Below are 19,190 nucleotides of genomic sequence, written 5' to 3' on the forward strand. Positions count from 1 at the left end.
AGCAGCAAAATGTTGGGGGTCCACAACTGGAGGGAAAATTACACATAAATGGGAAACTTTCCTAACATTGCCCAATTGTGGAAGGATGGCACCTTTGTTACTATAACAGACCTGGAGGGGAGGTTGGGTTTGGGTACTTGGGTACCCTCTCGGTCTTCCCATACCTTCAGCTGAAAGGGGTGCTCACTGGGGGAAAATGGAAGGATGGGATACAGATGGACCTAACTCCCTTTGAGACGCTCTTAGACAAAAGAACGGAAATGAAGGACTTATGTATAGGGAACTGGTGGTTGCAGGGGAACGGATCCACTGAAAAGCTGGGACAGAGATGCGAAAGGGACATGGAGAGGAAAACAGACCCAGAGCTGCGGTTGAGAATATGTAAAGGGGTCTCTCAGACATCAATTGCGAGCAGTACAAACTGCATGCCATCAAGCTCCTCCATAGGTGGCAATATGATCCCGTCAGGCTCTCAAAGATGTTTCAGACAGTGAGCCCCGATTGCTGGCACCTATGTGGGGACAGAGCAGACTACTGGCATATGTGGTGGGAATGTCCTTGAGTGAAAGCGTTTTGGTACGTGGAGCTGGTCTGGATCAAAGAACTGGAGGGGGTTCACCGAGCCAGCGCGCCCCTCCTGGTCCTGTTTGGGATGGAGGAAGTAGAGGGTGAACTGTGCAGGGTGAGGGAGTTGGCAGCCCCCCTGCTGCTCACAGCACGGGCCTGCCTAGTTATGAAATGGAAATGCGCCCAGACTCCATGTAAGAGGGATTGGATTAACGTGGCACTGAAAATATGTATCATGGAAAGAATAACTGCTGGGCTCCACGGGAGGGCTTTGCTTCATCATAACACCTGGGGTGAATTTATGAATACATTTTTGAACAACTGAATCAGTGGTTTGAAAGGCACAAATTTGGAGGGAATGTGGGCAAGTTCTGTGATGACCAGGAGATAAAAGGGTAGAGTTCCCTCTCGGGTGGGCTGCCACCAGACGGACTACATCTCGTGAACAAATGGAGGCGGCTGATGACATAAGTCTAACACATGACTTTCCTGTATCTCTAAAATATCCGGAGTGTTTTTCCCTTTTTTGTGTTTTTTTCTCTGAGTCAAAAGACACCGTTATCAGGGGGAATGGGGTGCGGGGAGGAAAGAAGATTGATTTGTTGCCCTGTATGCAAGGATTTGATGTTTATGTTTTTCAAAAACATTTAATAAAATAAAATGTACAAAAAAAAGTTTTTTTTAAAAAGAAGTGGGTCGAGGAGTTGGTTCTGCCTCCCGATTATGCATTGTGTAGGTCTGCTAAAACCGCTGCACCATCCCCAATGCCATCAAGCTTTTATCTAGCGAGAGTGCTCTTTTTTTAGGGCAGCAATTCCCAGAATGCACCTGGTCACAACCAAGCAAAACTGGATCGGAACCAGGGCAATAGAATCAAGAACAGAAATGGAATGGACTGGGATATTTGTGGTCAAACAGAGATAAGACATCAAACACCAAATCCCAACAGAACTCAGGAGAACGGTGGGGAAACAGAAAACAAACTGAGGGTAAGAAGGGAGTGCCTGGGAGCAGGAAACAAATATCCTCCCCAAACTGAATTGGAAGCAAAACTCACCACCACATGAAGAGCCACAAGAAATAAGAAGCAGCCCAAGCCCATCGCTGCTATCCAGAAAATTCAGACTAACAAGGGGTGGGTCTAAAAGCCTTCCAGGGATAGTTTAGCCAGAGATTGGCTGAGGGGAGCATGTGACCAGTAGGGACAATGAGAGCCAGGAGGGGTAATGGAAGGAGTATGGTTGGGCTATAAAAGCTCAGCCAGCTCAGAGGGGATTGACCGGTATTCCGGTGAGATCAGGTGGAGCGGTGGTGGAGCAGTGGTGGATCAAGAGACCAGGCATTGGGTCTACCCTACGCTATGGAATGAAGTGTTGAGGAGACTGTGGTAGTGTACTGAGAGAATTTGGATAAGGTATTGGTATAATAAGATACTGGTTGTCGGTAGAGACAGAGGAAAGAGGGGAAGAGGTGCAGGTAGTGTGAGAGTGCCAGAAATGAGGGGGAAGGAGACCAGATATCAGGAGAGGGGGCAGGGAGAGAAGTAAGAGGATAAGCAAAGAGGCACTGGTAGAGAGAAGAAGAGACGAGGAAGATCACAAATTGAGGAGAGTAGAGAGAGGGAAAGAAAGAGCAAAGAGATTAAGCGAGGGAAAACGAGAGGGAAAGAGAGACAGGGAGAAGGAGAGAGAATACCCTGGGGACATGGGGCAGTTCAAACAGACCATCGGCATCACTTAGAAAGTCACAGAGAAAGGTAGGTAGAAAAGGCCACAGCCTTCGTGTTTCCCAATCAATATAATGGAGACATTAAACTGCTGTATATTACACCAGAGTGGTTCAGGTAGTTCGGGACGCCTGGGCTAAGATGGAGGGAGCCCACAGGGAGGTTCAGAGAACATTAGAGACCACCTTAGTTTTACCAGACCAGTGCTTTAGAACTTCTAAAACATCTTAAATCTAACATCTGTGGATTTCTGACGCCATCTGTAAGAATGCACATACACAGAAGATGGCCCCAAGCCAGAACCGCAAAACCTCCTTTAAAGGCTCCATACTTTTCATTGTGAAGGATACTGTAGCAATCATGACAAATATAAAATCCTCAAAAGCTCTGGCCTACAACTGCACAGCACACTTGACAAAGTCCCTACTGACCTCTCTGGGCACCCCCTAACAAAGGTAAGCAATCTGTGCCTAGCATCACCTATCCTGCCAACAACTATGAAGCGAGCAGTCATAACACCACTACTAAAGAAAAAAAGGACACACTGTATCAATCTTGCAAACTACCACCCGGTAGTTGCTGAGACACGCTTCACTCAGGAGGCCGGTTATAAACAGGTAAGAACACCCGGCTCAGTGTGTCTCAATGTTCCATTGCAGACGTTCCTCTCCTTCCCTTCCTGGCCTCCTGACTTTCCTAGCCCCCTGCCTCTTGCTTGTTCTTCGTTTCCTCTCCCTGTGGGTCCTGTGTGTTTTGTCTACTCTTGTGGGAAACTTCCTTCTGTCCTGGCTTGCCACTCCTTTGCCTTGGGAGTACCTTCTTCTGATCCTCGTAGAGCCTTCCATAATCCTGCCTTGATACTCCTTGTCATCCGGTTCTGGTTCTGGTTCTGCCTGCAACCTGTTGCAACACCGATCATCCTGTTACCCACCAGTCCAAGGTTTTTCTCTGCCGTGAGGGTTTTCCTTTGGCTGTCGCACTGGGGTCCACATGCTCTCCAGTTTTCAACCTCTGGGAACATTGTGGCTTCTAGCAGAGACAGACCATATCCCACTAAAGACTGTTGTCACGTGGAACTGGTACATCCAATCATTGACAATTCATCAGACAGTGTTGCGCCGCATAGCACACAGCCAAGTACCATGAGAAAATGTGTTCCAGCTGTCACATAGCCTCTATCATTTCCAATACCTCTTTGCATCTTCTCCATCACCCCTTCGGATTCCAGCGTCTCCACATTAAACATTTCTGGTTTTCAATACAGTGCCCAGGCTAAAATTTCTGCTGCATGTAATGCGATGCTCCGATCTTGTCTTTTTAGACCAAGATCTGTTGAATAGCCATGCTTCTGACAGTGCTTTGACAGCATTACATATGGTAGAATGCCCTGTTCAAAAATAAGTACACATAACATAACAACATGGAAGACATTGTACAATAGTTCACGGAAAAGAAAAAATGTATTTGTGGATTCATCAGCTGCATGTAATATGTTGGACCACAACACCTTGCATGAGAGAAGGGAATCTCACATTTACATCGGAGGCACTTTCATCTTCTTTATTGCATCTGTCCTGAAAACCAATCAGCCACAGAGAGATGAGGGCCTATTCTCTCCCAACTCTTGTGATCGTTCATGTGGAATCCATCAGGGCTCCATCCTCTCCCAACTTGAGCATGGGTTTTCATGTATTTGCGGATAACCGAGCTCTAATTCCACCCTGACTGTTACTTCGCCCCGTATGCCACCAACCTGGCCTATCTGCTGTCGAACCTAGAAATAATGAAGCTAGATATATCTAGATCCAAGCAAGAGAGAAATCCTTCTGTGGGGCCAATCTCGACCCACAGCAGTCTCCAAGATATGTCTGAAATACCTCAGCCCAGACCCAGTCTGCGAAACAGGGGGGGGAGCGGTCACCTTTCACCAACAACTGTCATTCTCACACCACATTCACAATCGTGGAGGAGCTGCCACTTCACTCTCAACCTACTGCAAAAGATCCTCCTGGCACTCAGGTTGAATGACAAAATCCAGTTTGTCTAGATTCTGGTCATAATCAAACTAGATTACTGCATTAGTTTACTATTGGGCATCCACAAGAAACAAATTGTTTGAAGTCAGTTGATCCAGAAAAAGACAGCACAACTGGTATTCAGCCCCAGAAGAGAAGGTCAATGTCATTGTGACTCCAAGAATCCTACACTGGCTAACTATTCAGCAAAGAATAGTCTTCAAAATCATCTACATCACAAGAAAAACAATTTGAAATTCAGTACGGAAAGTACATCCACACCCACCTTGCTAAACATCTACCATGGAGAACACTGAGATCCAGCACAGTTCCTATTCCCCTACCAAAGAAAGAAGTTTAGAAAAAGGAAACTGGCAGTGGGTGCCCCAAATACATGGAACATCTTACCTAGAGCCTTCAAACTGAGCCATTTAAAATCTACTATTGATGAAGGCCAAGCCTTTATAATCTGGCCTAGTCGCAAGTGTACTAGAGCAGTGTCTAAGTTCTGCAGTTACTAGGTATGTTATGTGCTTTAATGTTTATTTTAAAGCAAGGGCATCTACATTGAACATGTGCAAATCATTAGATATGTTATTTACTCCCTTTGTTTGCCCAACACTACTCCTGCGTCCCTCCTCCATCTCCATACCTCTACCCTTGAACTCTGAAGTATCGATGCATTACAAAAATGCATTAAATAATATACAAAAAAGTTTACCTTCATTGCAAAACCAGATGGCATCATATTCTTGGGCCATTCAAATTCTGTGGTATGAATTCTTATGCCGGATTCAAGTAAAATGACAGCTTTAGAGTCCGGCCTGTTGAAGAAAAAGAGCAGGTTTAATCACATACTCTTGTCTGTTTTTTCTTTCTAATTGCATTACAGCATATGTGGAAAGCAACATAAACTGAATATGAAAACAATCTGATGTGGCAGCTGAGACTGCGGAAAGCAGAGGGAAAGCTGGAGACAGATTAGGGCATTTAGAAACTGCAATCCGCAGGATGTTAGTTAGGACACATGGGATCAATAAGCACACCAAGACAAGTATAGTTGGTTTACTATTTCTATTTGGGGACAAGTAGGGTCCAACGTAAATACAAAATGAGATAGCGGCAAAGAAATAATAATCAGGATGGTGTTTCTCTCAAAGAAATATGGATGCCTTTGTACCCCTGGAATCAATATACAGTTCCCAGGTTGACTTGCCTACACGCCACTGGTATTGCACGTTTTTGGCTAACCCAAATCTTACTAGTTCGTGCAGGCTAGTTGCAGACTCTCCGGGGTCCTGTATGTATGACTGACTCTGGCACCAAATCCTGTCAGGAGAGGGGGGGGGGGTCCCATGGCTGTGGTTGGCAGCGAGAGCAAAGGAGGGGTCCCCTAGTCAGGATGGAAGTCCCAGGAAGGTCTTCCCATTTGCAGCTCCGTTTTAAAAAAAGGTAGCAGGCGCTCCTCTCCAGAAAGAACATGGCATGATAACCTGTTCTAAGATGAGAGTTTGCAGCACACACTTTTTGCTCACTGTACCTTTCACAGATGGGAAATATCCATTTGCTTATTAGTCTTTATCCCGCCCACATGGGCAGTCCAGCACCGAAATGCTATTGCAATTCCTCTCTGAACAAGAGTACCAACAGTAACCCCATACATGCGTTTCAGCCTTGTTGGGCCTCATCAGTGAGGTGAAGCTGTGCCTCTCCGAGCACAGTGAGCAGGGAGTCCACGTCTGGTTGCCCCCAGGTAACTTAGGTTGACCAATTTTGCAGCTCTGATTTGACGTTATGCTCCTGTCCCAGTCTCGTTGTTCTTCTCATCAACTGATCATGCCTATAGCTTACCTGGGCAGCTGGAAACTCTCTTTCTGTGTCTGGGCCTTTATTGATATTGATATTTTATTGATATCGCACTCTTACACAAGTGTTTCAGAGCACGACAAGGCAAGGGAGGGGAACAGGGGAGAGCAAAACAACGATCTTACTAGGCCCAGTGACATTGAGAACGTGCAAGTACATGGGCGAGGGAGAGGGGAAAAGTGCATGGGGGCGGGGGGAGTGGAAAGTGCGGATCAAGGGAGAAAACAGATAAATAATAATACATAAATAATAAAGGCAACAAAGAGTGGTAGTGCAGCCCGCAAGTGGCAAGTGCTGGGTTTGAGGCAGCAGACACGGTGTGTCTGATAAGTGCAGAAGACAAAGGGGGGGGGTCTGTATGGGCACAGATACAGACCACAGTGCAAGGGGTGGCCCAGAGGCAGTGCAGGAGGGTGGCAGGGTGAGCAGGTACCTGGGCCCGGAAGACAGAGGGTAGGCCAGGTGCACAGTGCCTAGACAGAACATATCAGCAGGGGAGAAAGGGGGCAAAGGCAGAAGCAAAGAGGAAGGCCTTGGGGTGCTTCCTGAACTGGAGGTGGTTCTCCAAGTTTCAGAATGGCTTAATTCCTTTGGCACTAAGGCACTCAACACTGAAAGTGAAGGGGGAAAATTACCTGGGCACATTGGAGGCGGAAGAATGGGTGGAGGTGTTGATGTTCCCCCAAGAAATAGGAAACTGAGATTGATACAGCTCAGAATATTACCCAGATCATATTATGCTACAACAACGATGGCTAAATGGGGAGGGACCAATGGCCGTGAGTGTCTCCAATGTAAAAGGAGAGAAGGCACCTTTTTTTCACTTGGTCTGGGAGTGTGGAGTATTACAGGAGTTTTGGGCAGCATGCATTACTAGACTCTGAGAAAATGGGGTTCCCGACTCCGAGGGATCCAAAACTGATATTACTGGGGGTGTGGAGTGAAACAGACTTCACCAAGTATGAGAAAGCATTTCTGGGGTGGCTCTAGGTGTAGGGAAAAGACTGACTGAGGCTACCTGGGGTTCTGCAGACACTATCCATAAATCGATTGTCCAATGAAGTAAGCAGGTGCGCGCCTCCCTGGAACGATGCAGCTACACCGCAAGGGGGTGCCCTCGAAAACTCGAGCTACGAAGGACTATGCGGAGAAGCAGGCGGTCCCACCAGCTTTGCGCGCTACCCCCGCCCAACCCCCCCACAACTCGTGAACTTTGGTGCTCCATGTATGGCTTACAGCAACTACTGTGTATATTGCTCTTTTTGTGACCCTGCTGCTTGTGTGTGTTTATATTGTTTATTGGATAAAACTTTAAACAGAGTTATAAAAAAAAACGTTTCAGAGTGGCAGGGAGGCTGTTCCAGAGGGAGGCCCCAGACGAAGATAGAGATCTACCCCCAGCTCGACTCTTTGAGAAACAACTGACCCTGAGGGAGTTGGAGTAGAGGAGCGAAGAGCTCGAGAGGGGAGGTATTTGCAGAGGGACAGCTGAAGGTATTTTGGACCCAGGCCCCAGAAAGCCTTGTGGACAATGCAGAGGGTTTTGGATTTAATCGCTGCATCCACCGGGAGCCAATTGAGAGATTTCAGAGCTGGAAAAGTACGATCCCAGGGCTTGAGGCCAAGGACAAGTCTTGCAGTCCTGTTCCAGATTAGTTGCAGAGGGCGTAGAGTAGAGGCAGGTAGATTTAGAAAGAGGCTGTTACAATAGTCCAACCTAGAGAGAACCAGAGCTTGGGAGAGAGTGAGCTTCTGGGGGAAGGGGAGGAAAGGCAGAGTACCTCTGGGGTAGGAGGAGGGCCAAGGGAGGCCGGCCAGAGAGTGAGGGAAATGGAGGGAGAAAGTGTGCCAATGTGGAGCATCTCTGTCTTGCTGGCATTCAGACAAATATCGCAGATGGCACAACAATGTTGAATGACAGTTCAGCAATCAGAGATGAGGGAAGGAGTGGAGGTGGCCGAGGGCAGCCTGAAAACGAGTGGAGTGTTGTCAGCATAGCACTGGAAATTGGAGCAGAAAATAGCAATGCAGTGGGCGAGGGTCGCCAGGTATTGGTTGAAAAGCCAGGGCAAGAGGTTAGACCCCTGGGGAACACCACATGTAGAGAGGGAGATAGATGATAGGAAGGACACAAGTTCGACCGACCTGGCAGGGTTGATCAGAGAGGAAAGAGATCAGCCAGGCCACAGCCTGATCGGTTATACCAAGGTTATCATGGAGACGGTTGAGCAGGATGGTATGGTTGACCGCGTCGAATGCTGAAAAGTGATCAAGTAGGATAAGGGCAGAGGGAATGTTAGAGTCAAGGTTGGAGAGCAGATCTTCACTGATGTTGAGGAGAGCAGGTTCCATGCTTCTGGCAGCTCTGAAGCCAGACTGGTGGTCGTGGAGACGATTCCAAGTGATCTGACCGCAGCTGATTTTGCTGCGGCCGGAAAGTTTGCATGAGAAAGATGCGAACTACCAAATGTTTACGCCTTAACGCCTCCACTTACCTTGTCTCATTCTCTGTTACATCTTCATTTAATTTCGTACTTTCCGCCAGGTCCTTTCGCCACCTCTCATCTTTAAATGTTACCACCCACACCTTAACCTTCTTTACTGCCACAATCTACTTCTGTGCACTTTGGTTACCACCACTTAATGGACTTTCTTCATTACCCCTACCACCTTCCATTCATACTCCATTCCAAGGCATAAAATAAGCAGTGTTGCATAGCAATTGGCTATACATTTCTGTAGGTTTGCTACTTAAATGAACACTTGTGTAGCACAGATAGTGATTTAAATTAACCTGTTCCATGAAAGCCGAGCTCACCCTGCATTCCTTTATTGCCACCAAGGCTCTCTCCACCCTGTTCTCTGTTCAGTGCAATTTCAAAGAGGCTAATGGAGAGAGTACATCAGTAATCATATCCCCCACCCTTAAATGTGCCGTGGGGGTGCTAGGCAGGAAAGGTTTGTTATTTTTGAAAAAATTGCAAACCAGAAGTAACAAGGATGATACTTGTATTCAGCTAACTATATCCTGTTTGGCAAAGAACAGTATGTGTTAACTTTTTTTTTTTAAGACCGTCCTGCAATTCCAATCCTAAAAATGTAGGTCGTTACATAATGTATAATTAAAGTGTTGCTACTGTAAAATACTTCATTGTATCCAGGTTTTTCAGTAAAGTTTAGGCTAGTGGCTGTAAATCTTATCAAGCAAACTATATTTCATTTTGCTGGGAGAAGATGCATCATAATGACTAGTGAACACTTTTGAAAATATACATGATCACAGAGCCAAATGCTGTTGATGGGAAACTTTGTTCTGTGACCTGCTGATTGCATACTTCTGTACATTTGATGCTCAATCCATGAGCGGATCCCAAACTCCTTGAAATTCTATCTTTATCACCCTATTACTTTATACTAGCTACTATGAAAGTGAGATAGTTGCAAACTACAATATTCCGCCTAGTTTGCCCAGTCATTTGCCTGCTCCGCCATCCACTCTGCTTAGTCTCTTACTTTCTTTCCTCTTACCTAATGAACGCACACAGCTAACTCAATGTTTACTCAAAGTAGTGCTCAATAGTTCCATTCAGTCTGTGCAGCTACATATCTACTGCAATATCATAACAATTTAGTAAGCCGCCAGAGCTAGCTCTGCTCTACGATAATGATTGTGTTATATTTTAGCACCTGCATAAGAGAGCTGGTCAATCCAGAGGCCGGAAACTCAAGTAGAATCTGCAAGTAGCTGCTTGCATGTCATGCCTGCCTGCTGCACCTCTGCCCAGCTTTCACACTTTTCTTTGAGGCGGTGTGCCAGGGTGAGACTCAACTGGACTTCCACACTTTGACCCTCTCACAACCAACTTTATTTATGTACTGGGTATTTACAACGTGCCTATAGAGCAAAAAGGTGTTTCAAGGCGCCACAAGACAAAAGGGGTAGGTGGGGGGCAACAGGAGGTGAAGAATAATAAAAACAGTACTACTTGGCATTGTGTCATTCGGACTGTGCAAGTGCAGTAAAACAAAGTGCAGGGGAGTGGGAAGAGAGCCCAGGAGGGTAAGTGCAGCTTTGGGGGGCAGTGAGCTGGGGGGGGGGGGAGCTGGATGGGAGGGGGTCAGTGTTAGGGGGAATTCTCTGTAAAGGCTAATTTCCCAAACCTAGTGAGTCCCCCAGCAGCTTTGCTGGATTTCTGGGGTTTATTCTTTTCTCCTGCTAAGAGTGAGACTCTTTTACTCCCACTCTTAGACATGATTTGAGGTGTTCCTTTGTCTTTCCATGTGTTTTATGGCCTATGGGGTCTTTTACCCCATAGGGTCTCATGTGTTTTTAATGTGGGTTACACAGCACCCTCTGTGCCGTAACCCAGGGGTGTCGTAGCGACCCCCAACCATAGACTCCATACCCTGGGACTGACTACTGTCTCCCAGGGCATGTAAAGTCACCATTGGCTTTACTAGTCCCAAATTATGAACAGAAACCAGTACGAACCATCATATTGTGGACATACTGGTCGGGGCAATTCGATTTCCCCGGGGTCTGTTGTTCGAGGGGGCACGTCTCAGTCCCCCCTCATCGAGTTTTGGCTGGTGGCAGTGGATACTACTTTTTATATTCGATCGCAAATATATCTCTATGGGATTTTCCCATTGTTCGAGGCTACCAACTTTTATTATTTAATTCCTATAGCCTCGAACATACCGCCGGTTTATTTATTTAATATTAATTCACCGGTTGGTATTTTTTGCCAGAACTCAATTCTAAAATGGCGTTTGTGTTCTCTTCTGTGACTACAACCCAAGTCGAGCCCTTTGTTCCACTTTTTGGTGGGCTTCTCCACAGAAGCCTCCAAAAGTGGCGCCACTCTGTCTGGGTACCACAGGGGGTGTGGGAGGGGGTTTAGGCACCCTGGACTGAGTTGCCTTGGCAACTCAAGTCGCACTCTTGTGTGATTGGCCCAAGTGGTGAGCTGGCCCGCTCACCACTTAGCATGTTTGATTGACAGCTAGGCTGAATGAATGGGGGTTTGCTGCATAAAAGCAGGGCTTTGGGGACTGGAACTTCAGAAGTCGCCACAGGACCTAAGAATCCGAGGAGGGAGAAGCTGAGCCGACCTGCAACGACAACACCACCGGTGGAGCCCTGCTGAACCGTCTCACCACTTTTCCCGACGACAGAGGAGATCTCCAGTCCGGAGAGTCTTCTTCCTTTGACTGGTGGGGATAACCAGTTTTGCCTTCTTTTCACCTTCCTGGAGCATTCCATGGCCGCCTTGCCCGTGCCAAGCACCCCGGCAACCGGAATACCACGGCTTACCACTACCGCGAAGAGAAGGGTAGTACCTTTTAACCGAAGAACTCCGCGGCTGGTTTCTTCCCTGGCAGTGCAACAACCTTCAACTTTCCTCCACGGCGAGACCTCCTATTCCTCTGGACGAAACACCGACTTGCACCCGCTGCCAGGAACAACTGCCCCCGCTGGACCTTCCTTCACACTTAAGGTACTGTGTCCCGCCTGGCTTCCCTTGAGACAGATCGTTCGGGGCGACAGTAAAGCCTCGACTTTCTAACCTGGGCTGGCCTGGGACAACCTAGCTAACTTTTCCTGACTTTAATTTCATTCTTTGTGTGCAAACTATCTACAAGACTCTTTGGGCATAACCCCACTGTGTGAACCTGGACCCCTTCTGCTTGCTCTCTCCAAGAGTGGGCCTTGCAATTGACTTCCTTACTCTCCAGTAGAACTCTGCCTATCCTGCCTTACTGTGGTTCTTTTAAAAGTATTGAAATGTGTGTGCTTCCATAACTCTGCCTTTTTCCCTCCCTTTTTAATAACTTATTAGAGTGCCATCTTATGTTAAGCGCTCACCTCTGTCTGAAAATAAGTGGTGTTTCTCATTAAGACTTGTCTAATAAGTAATTAGGGTTGTATATATATAATAGTGACTGTGTGCTGAATTTACTTTCCTCTTTGTGCTAGTGTTATCTACAAGTGTGTCTTTAAATAAATAACTATATACTTTTACACCAAAGCTCTGGTCAGTGTTTGCTTGTGCTACTGTATCTCTGTACCTATTGTGTATATTCTATATACTGCCTAACTCTTCTTGAGGGAAGTCTGACTGCTCAGCCACAGCTACCAAGTGAATCTGTTTGGTACAGACTGCTACCAAGTGGGTTTACTGCCAAACACCTGTAGTCTTAAATCTTTTGCAGTGGTCCCTAAGGGAACTGCACAGGTTTCTGCCTAACAGTCAGGCGACAATTAAGTGCTGGGGAAGACAAAAGGAGGGTCTTGAAAAACTTCTGGAACTTAAGCTGATCCGGCTCAAGCCTGAGAGGGGCAGGGCAGGCATTCTAGAGAGAGGCTCCAGCAAAAGAGAGAAATTTACACCCCACTCTCTGCTTGGAAACGCATCTGATCTGCAGAGGGTTGGAGCTAGAAGACCAAAGGGCTCTAGCAGGGAGGTATTTAAGGAGCGAGTTGGAAGTAGCACTTCCCCAGGCCCCAGAAAGCCTTGTGGATGATGCAGAGGCACTTGAACTTAATCCTCGCAACAACCTGGTGCCAGTGGAGAGATGGTAGGGCTGGAGAGATGCAGTCCCTGGGCTTGAGGCCAAGGATAAGTGTCTTGCAGTCCTATTCTGGATTAGCTGACGGGGGCGAGGGGAGGATTTAGGCATATTGAGGAAGAGGCATTTGAAGTAGTCCAGCCTAGAGAGGGTCAGATCCCTGGAGACAATCGGATTCTGGGGGGATGTGAGGAAAGGGAGAATGCTTCTGAGGAGGTGCAGCTGAAAGTGGGCCTTCTTTGAAAGATCTGTGATGTGAGGAGAGAGAGGAGTAGAAGATGATACCGAGGATTTTTGCCTCACAAGAGCGTGAAGGGAGGGGGCCCATAGAGGGCAGCCAGAGAATAGGAGGGAGCAGGGGTCCCAATGAGAAGGATCTCGGTCTTACCGGCATTAAGGCAGAGATCATAGGCAGCACACCATGTCATAATAGCAGTCAGACAGTCAGGAAAGAGAGAGGAAGAAGAGGAGGAAGTGGAGGGAAGCTTGTAGGAGAACTGCGTGTCATCTGTCTAACACTGGAAGTGAGGAGAGAAGGCGGAGATCAAATGGGATAGAGGGGCTAGGTAGATGTTGAAGAACCACGGTGAGAGGATAGAGCACTGAGGCACACCGCAGGTGGAGTGTGTGATGGGGGAGAGAAAAAGGCCCAGTTGTACATGGGAAGGTCGGTCGGAGAGGCAGGAGATCAACCAGTCCAGTGCCAGGTCTGTGATGCCCTTATCACAGAGCCGATTCATAAGGGTAGCATGATTGTCTGTCTCAAAGGCAGAGGAAAGTTCAAAAAGGATGAGAACGGAAAAGAGTTGGAATCAGGATTTGAGAGCAAGTCTTCACGAGTGTTCAGGAGTACAGTGTCCGTGCCTCTGACTGCTCTGAAGCCAGACTAGTGGTTGTGAAGAAAACCAACAGATTCAGTGTGGTGAATCAGCTGGGAGATGACCAGATTCTCCAAGAGGTTTCCCAGGAAGGGGGTAATGGAGATACAGCAGTAGTTAGCCAGGCAGGTGGGTTCGGCAGAAGGATTTTTGAGGAGACTGTACACATGGGAGTGTTTGAGGGGTAGCAGCAAGGAGCCAGTGGCAAAACAGTGATTGCAGAAATCAGCCAACGCTGGAGCAAGGGATACAGTGATATCCGCAATAGTTATGGAGGAGCAGGGGAGCACCTGTTTGGAGGAGACTTTCATAGAGAGGACTTGTCTAGAGATCCCATCCGGTGGTAGGGGCGAGAAAGATGAGTGTAGGAGGGAAGGGGAGAGGGGACCAAGGGAGGCTTGAGAGCGGGTGAGGGAGAAGGGAGGGGTGAAGTGGAAAATGAGAACAGGACTTCCTGAGTTTTGGTTATGAAGTGAGAGGACAGTGCAGAGGGTCTGGAATGTGTAAGGAAGGCATGGCATCAAAGTAAGACAGACACAAGTGATCACAGTTCAGGAGTGTTAAACTATAAAGTGGGTGAGATAAATGCATAATCTAAACCTAAAGCTTAGACCATCAAATAATAAAAATACAGTCCTAGTGGAGTCTAGTCAAATAAAACGGGCCTATACTAAAAACAACTATTGCCAATCCTTACAGCTATACTACAAAAGAGTGTGGGATAATGTTCACAAGAAAAGAAAGAAGTGTTCACAAAATGATAAATCAGGATGTTCTGGCCGGGGTCGCCCTTCCCCATGTTTTTAGCACGGGAGAAGGCGTGACTCTCGAGCACACCACACTCCTGGGCTCTCCGGCACAAGCTTACAGTTCCTTTTCTCTATATCAGGGCCTTCTGTGCCCAAGTATCTTCTCATGCAAAGGTCTCTTGCTTCAGAGGGCCTGATACTGCAAAACAAAAAGTTCCTTCTGTTATCCTTAGTTGTCGGGTGATTACCCTTCACCCATGGATCCCCCTCAGCCGGGCTCCTATCCTTCTCTCAGTTGTCAGCCTCCCTCAGTTGGACTCAGACCAACCATTCACTGTGGACATCCCTCAGTCGGGTTCATACTTGTCATCACAATGCTATTCACTTAGCTTCTTCACAATTTGCCTCTTGATTCTCTCAGTCGACATTACTATCGCCTTTCCATCACAATCTCCTTATTTGCTTATTCACCAGTCTTAATGCCTTTTGAAACAACCCCTTTGCTTTTAGTGAGGTCCCCCTCATCCGGGCTCAGACCTCCCAAAGCATTTTGCCAATTCAAACAGACTTCGGAAGGGCGATCTGGTCTCGCTGGGTCACAATGTTTGCATACAGCAAGCGTGGTTTTCACACATTCACAGTTCGCACATCGTTTCCCTCAGCCGGGCGCAAACGCCTGTACACAATGTCAAAACTTCAGCAAAGTGTTAAGGACTTTTGATTGTACAATGGATGTGGCTCGACCCTTGTATGACCACCTTAACAGTATATATCGGCCTTCCCTATGGTCTCTTGGTACTTGTAGTCTTCTTTCTTCCCAATATTCAATACAGTCTCTTTGTTCATAAGAGGGGTACCAGCCAAAGACTGCCGTGAAGGCGGCCACTATCTCTAGTATCAATGTGTTCACAAAAGACTTGTCTAATTATCTTCTTACTGTTGCCACTGCAACTTTGAGCCTAACACAGTCCGGTTGACTATCGGCTTCTTCCGACTCACCGGCTGTGCTGAACTTGTTGGCGGTTCCTTTGTCGCTGGAGTCAAAGACGATACCACGATGGCAACCTCGTCTACCCACCCTGGCTATCAGTGTGTGAGGGTGGCATGTACTGCTGACATCTGTCGCACCATGCGCCAGCTGTGATTCCCGGTCTTAAGTTTCTTTCATCTGAGGTTTTGTGGGTCTGGGTTGAAAAGGGCAAGGGCAACTCCACCTTGACGTCCTTTCAATTCTCGTCATTTTTCTTCTCAGTTTGAACTCCCATCCTGGAATGGCTGCTTCCTCGTGTGTTCGGCTTGGCTTGGAGTGTGCTCTTGTGCTTTGCCTTTTATCTCTGTGGGGAAGAGAAAGGGCAGTCAGGTGTGTGTAGTTATCGGCAATTGCCTGACCCTTGTCTTGGGACATGTCAGGTATACAGTTCCGGTGTTAGTCCGTCTTGCTTCAAAACTGGGACAACCTGGTGGGCTTTTATAAGGAATTATATTCCTCGTATTCCCTGGGGATTCTTCCTACCTCTTAGTTCGTTAAGCCTCATCCTAGGGGGGTTGGAAAACTCGGAAGTGTGAGATTTGTAGGGTTTGTGAAATAAATGGAAAAAAAATCATTAAAATAATTGTTTGAAGGTTTGTTGAGGGAAGGATTGGGATTATGGTCGTAAAATAAATAGGGGGGGGATTGTGGGAACAGTGGTGTTTGGTTAAAGCATACGTGGAGTTCGGGAAATAATAATCAGAGGGACGGAGAGAGGAATGACAGTCTTCGGCTAGGCAACCGGAAAATATGGATTCTGGGAGATGTAGTTTCTCTCTGCAACAGGGTTTGGGTTGGTTTTTGGTAAGGGAGATTCATTGGGCGGAAGGGAGGTTGATTTAGAACAGCCTATAAAAGCCTCAGGGACTTTGTCTCTTTGCCTCTGAAAGTCCAGAACAAGGGTTCCGTTCTGATGGTCAGAGGGAGGGCATTCCAATATTTGGTGGCTAGTACAGGGAAGCTAGCTCAGGGAAGCTAGCTCTTCCAGCTCTTTTTAGTTTGAACCTCGAGATAGTGAGGCAGTGCAAATACAAAACTCTGGTGGATCTGGCTAATTGGTGCTTGTTGAATTTGTCTGACAGGTACATGGGGGCAGAGTTTGACAGACATTTGTGGGTAATGACTAGTGTACAGAGGGAAATTCTATCATGTACCGGGAGCCAGTGGGCATCCTGTCTGAAGCTGGTGATGTGGTTGGATCTGGGGATGTCCAATGCAGATCTTAGGGAGTTATTTTGTAAGACCTGGAGTCTGTTGAGCTTCCGTTCAGAAGTGCCTAGAAAGAGGGTGTTGCAATAGTCGATCTTGGAAAGTACTAGGGCCGTGGCTAACGTAATGCAGCGGGTAGGTGACAGAAATGATTTGCAGGCGTTAATCAGCTTGTTGGTGTAGGCAGTAGTGGAGGTGGTGGCATTCACTTGCTTCTTGATTGAGAGGGTAGAGTTATTGTAGACCCCTAGAGTTTTGATTTCCTTGGCAACTTTAATCAAATTCTCTTCGATGTTGAAGGATGTGTATCGTGGGTCTAATTTGTTTAAGCGTATTTGGGATCCGACGTCACTGAGACACAGGGTATGGTATGCCATCCATGCCTGAATCTCCAGATATACGTAATGAATCAGTTTTGGAGTCATCTTCATAGCACCCTGTCAGCGTAATGAGAAATTGAGTGTCATCAGCGAAATTCGTATATGTGACACCCAAGTTGTCAAGACAGTCAAAGAGGAGCTTAGTGAAGATGTTGTAAAGTGGCGGCGAGACACAAGAGCCTTGCGGCACACCGCAAAAGATGGGAATTGGGTCGGTTGAGGGTGCAAATATCCTAGTGGTTCGATTGGACAGGAATTATTGTATCCAGGTAGAGGCGTTGCTAGAGAAGGAAGCTGCTGTGGACAGGTGATGATGAGGATCTGGTGATCGACAAGATCAAATGCTGCTGATAGGTCTAACAGCAGGAATATAGCCATTTTACCATTGTCCTTGGACTAATCCATTTGGATTTTGAGGTCCAAGAGGGCCGTTTCTGTGTCATGTCTTGGCCTAAAGCCTGATTGTATGAGGCCAAGTAAGTTGTTGTCCTCCAGATGTTTCTGGATTTGTAAATAGGCAGTGCAGGCAGAGGCTTGGCAGGGGTACCCAAGAGATCAGATGAGAGGACAGGACAGCATAGCCAGACCAGGGGAGGTGTGTAGTTAGAAGTTGGAGATGGGGAGGTCTGCTGAGATGAGAGCATCCAAGGTGTGTCCGGCCGAGTGTGTCGGTCCAGAGGGAAGAATGGTAAGGGAAAGAGTCACAGGCTGCGGGAGAGTCCAGAGGCCGCATCAGGAGAGTCAAGGTGAATATTCAAGTCTCAGAGGAAGAGAAGCTTGGAGGTGGAGGCCAGGAGAGAAGAGGTGAGGTCAGACCACTCCGAAAGGAAGATGGAGACCAGACCAGGTGGTCCTGTAGATGGTGGCAAGAGTCAACAAGAGGGATGGCGCAACACCACGCCTGTAGACGAGGCATTCAAAGGAAGAGTAGGTCTGAGTGGGTTTGATAGTAGCAGGGACCCAGAGGGCATGGCCTAAACTCATGCAGTGAGGCTGCGTCTTCGAAGAGCTCCCACTGAGATCCTTTTCAGATCCTCACTGCGAAGGCTGACGCTGCTTATTGGAACATTTGCAGATATCTACTTACAGGAGAAGCGAACGTCCACCTGCCCAGCCTTGCCCTGCAGTCAATCAGAGCTACACAAGCAGAGAAATTTGCTTCAAATTTTGTGCCCCAGGTGATTCAGATGGCCACTGCAGCGGCTCGGTAAAATCTCCGGAGCAGCCTGTGGATGCTGCTGGGCTGGGCCAACTGCACTGGGATAACCTATACTGGAGTCCCTAACCATCGACAAGCTGCCGGGCAGGATTTGAGGCTGATGATGCCAACGCAGGGACACCGGCTAACTATCATCAAACTTTACGGGGTGCGCAAGCTCGGAAGAGCATGCAGCCCTTGCCTACGTGGACCTGTGGGGAGACCTTGTGCTTGATCCGAACTGACAGGACCATTGAGGCGCTGGGCGAAGTACCGCAATACAAACGCTGGGGAGGACTGGCTGGGCGCTCGTTGTTGGTACAACTAATAGCACAGACTGAGGGCTCCGGCGACCTGCGCCTTTTTGTCATCCTGGGTGCTCTAGGTGCACTGCTTTAGGGTCTCCTTAGGCAGCTTGGGGTGGTTGCCTGGCGGCCTGGGAGGGGACTGTTTGGCTGCCGGGTGCCCCCGCAATGCTCTACCTGGACTACACTTGGCCGGAGACAGGGGTTGGACGAGCCATTGGAGTGCCTCCCCAAATACCGCTGATGCATAGAGCCTGCTAGAACTAGCCTGCTGTGTGCTGGCTACCAACAGGACTATGCCCACTACAGCTGATTATAGAGGGGCCTGGGCACTATTGACAGTGCTGAAAAGGGCCCAGAGGTATTGCACCTTGCTGTGACTTGATTCACCTACTTCCGCAGAGACGCACAGCACATTTAGGCCTTCCCACAAGACAATCCTCTATTATGTCGCCTAGTAAAAGTAAAAGCAAATCTACAATTATGGAATTGTTTGCTGGCAAGTGTAAGCAAAGTGGTGCCCCCAGGCCAAGAGCGCAGAGCAAGCATGACACATACACATCACAGGACCCACACGAAGACCAGGTACTGGCTCCGATAGCCGCACTGCGATCCTCCCTCGAGACCAGGATCGATGAAGTCAAAATTGATGTCAGACACTTAGCCGAGAGGGTGACAACTGCGGAAAGACTAC

General features: G+C 47.7%; 1 protein-coding gene across 2 annotated transcripts in view; it reads right to left on the bottom strand.

Moving 5' to 3' along the window:
* Nucleotides 1-19,190, bottom strand: part of NEMF (nuclear export mediator factor) — a 1,733,781-nt gene that overhangs the window by 1,517,648 nt on the left and 196,943 nt on the right. For both annotated transcript variants that reach the window (XM_069637407.1, XM_069637408.1), the window contains one exon: nt 5,030-5,132. In XM_069637407.1, the coding sequence (XP_069493508.1) occupies nt 5,030-5,132 (103 nt within the window). The remainder of the gene's footprint in view (nt 1-5,029; nt 5,133-19,190) is intronic.

Source organism: Ambystoma mexicanum, chromosome 14, assembly GCF_040938575.1.
Source record: "Ambystoma mexicanum isolate Mex_15411 chromosome 14, UKY_AmexF1_1, whole genome shotgun sequence".
Classification (NCBI taxonomy): Eukaryota; Metazoa; Chordata; class Amphibia; order Caudata; family Ambystomatidae; genus Ambystoma; species Ambystoma mexicanum.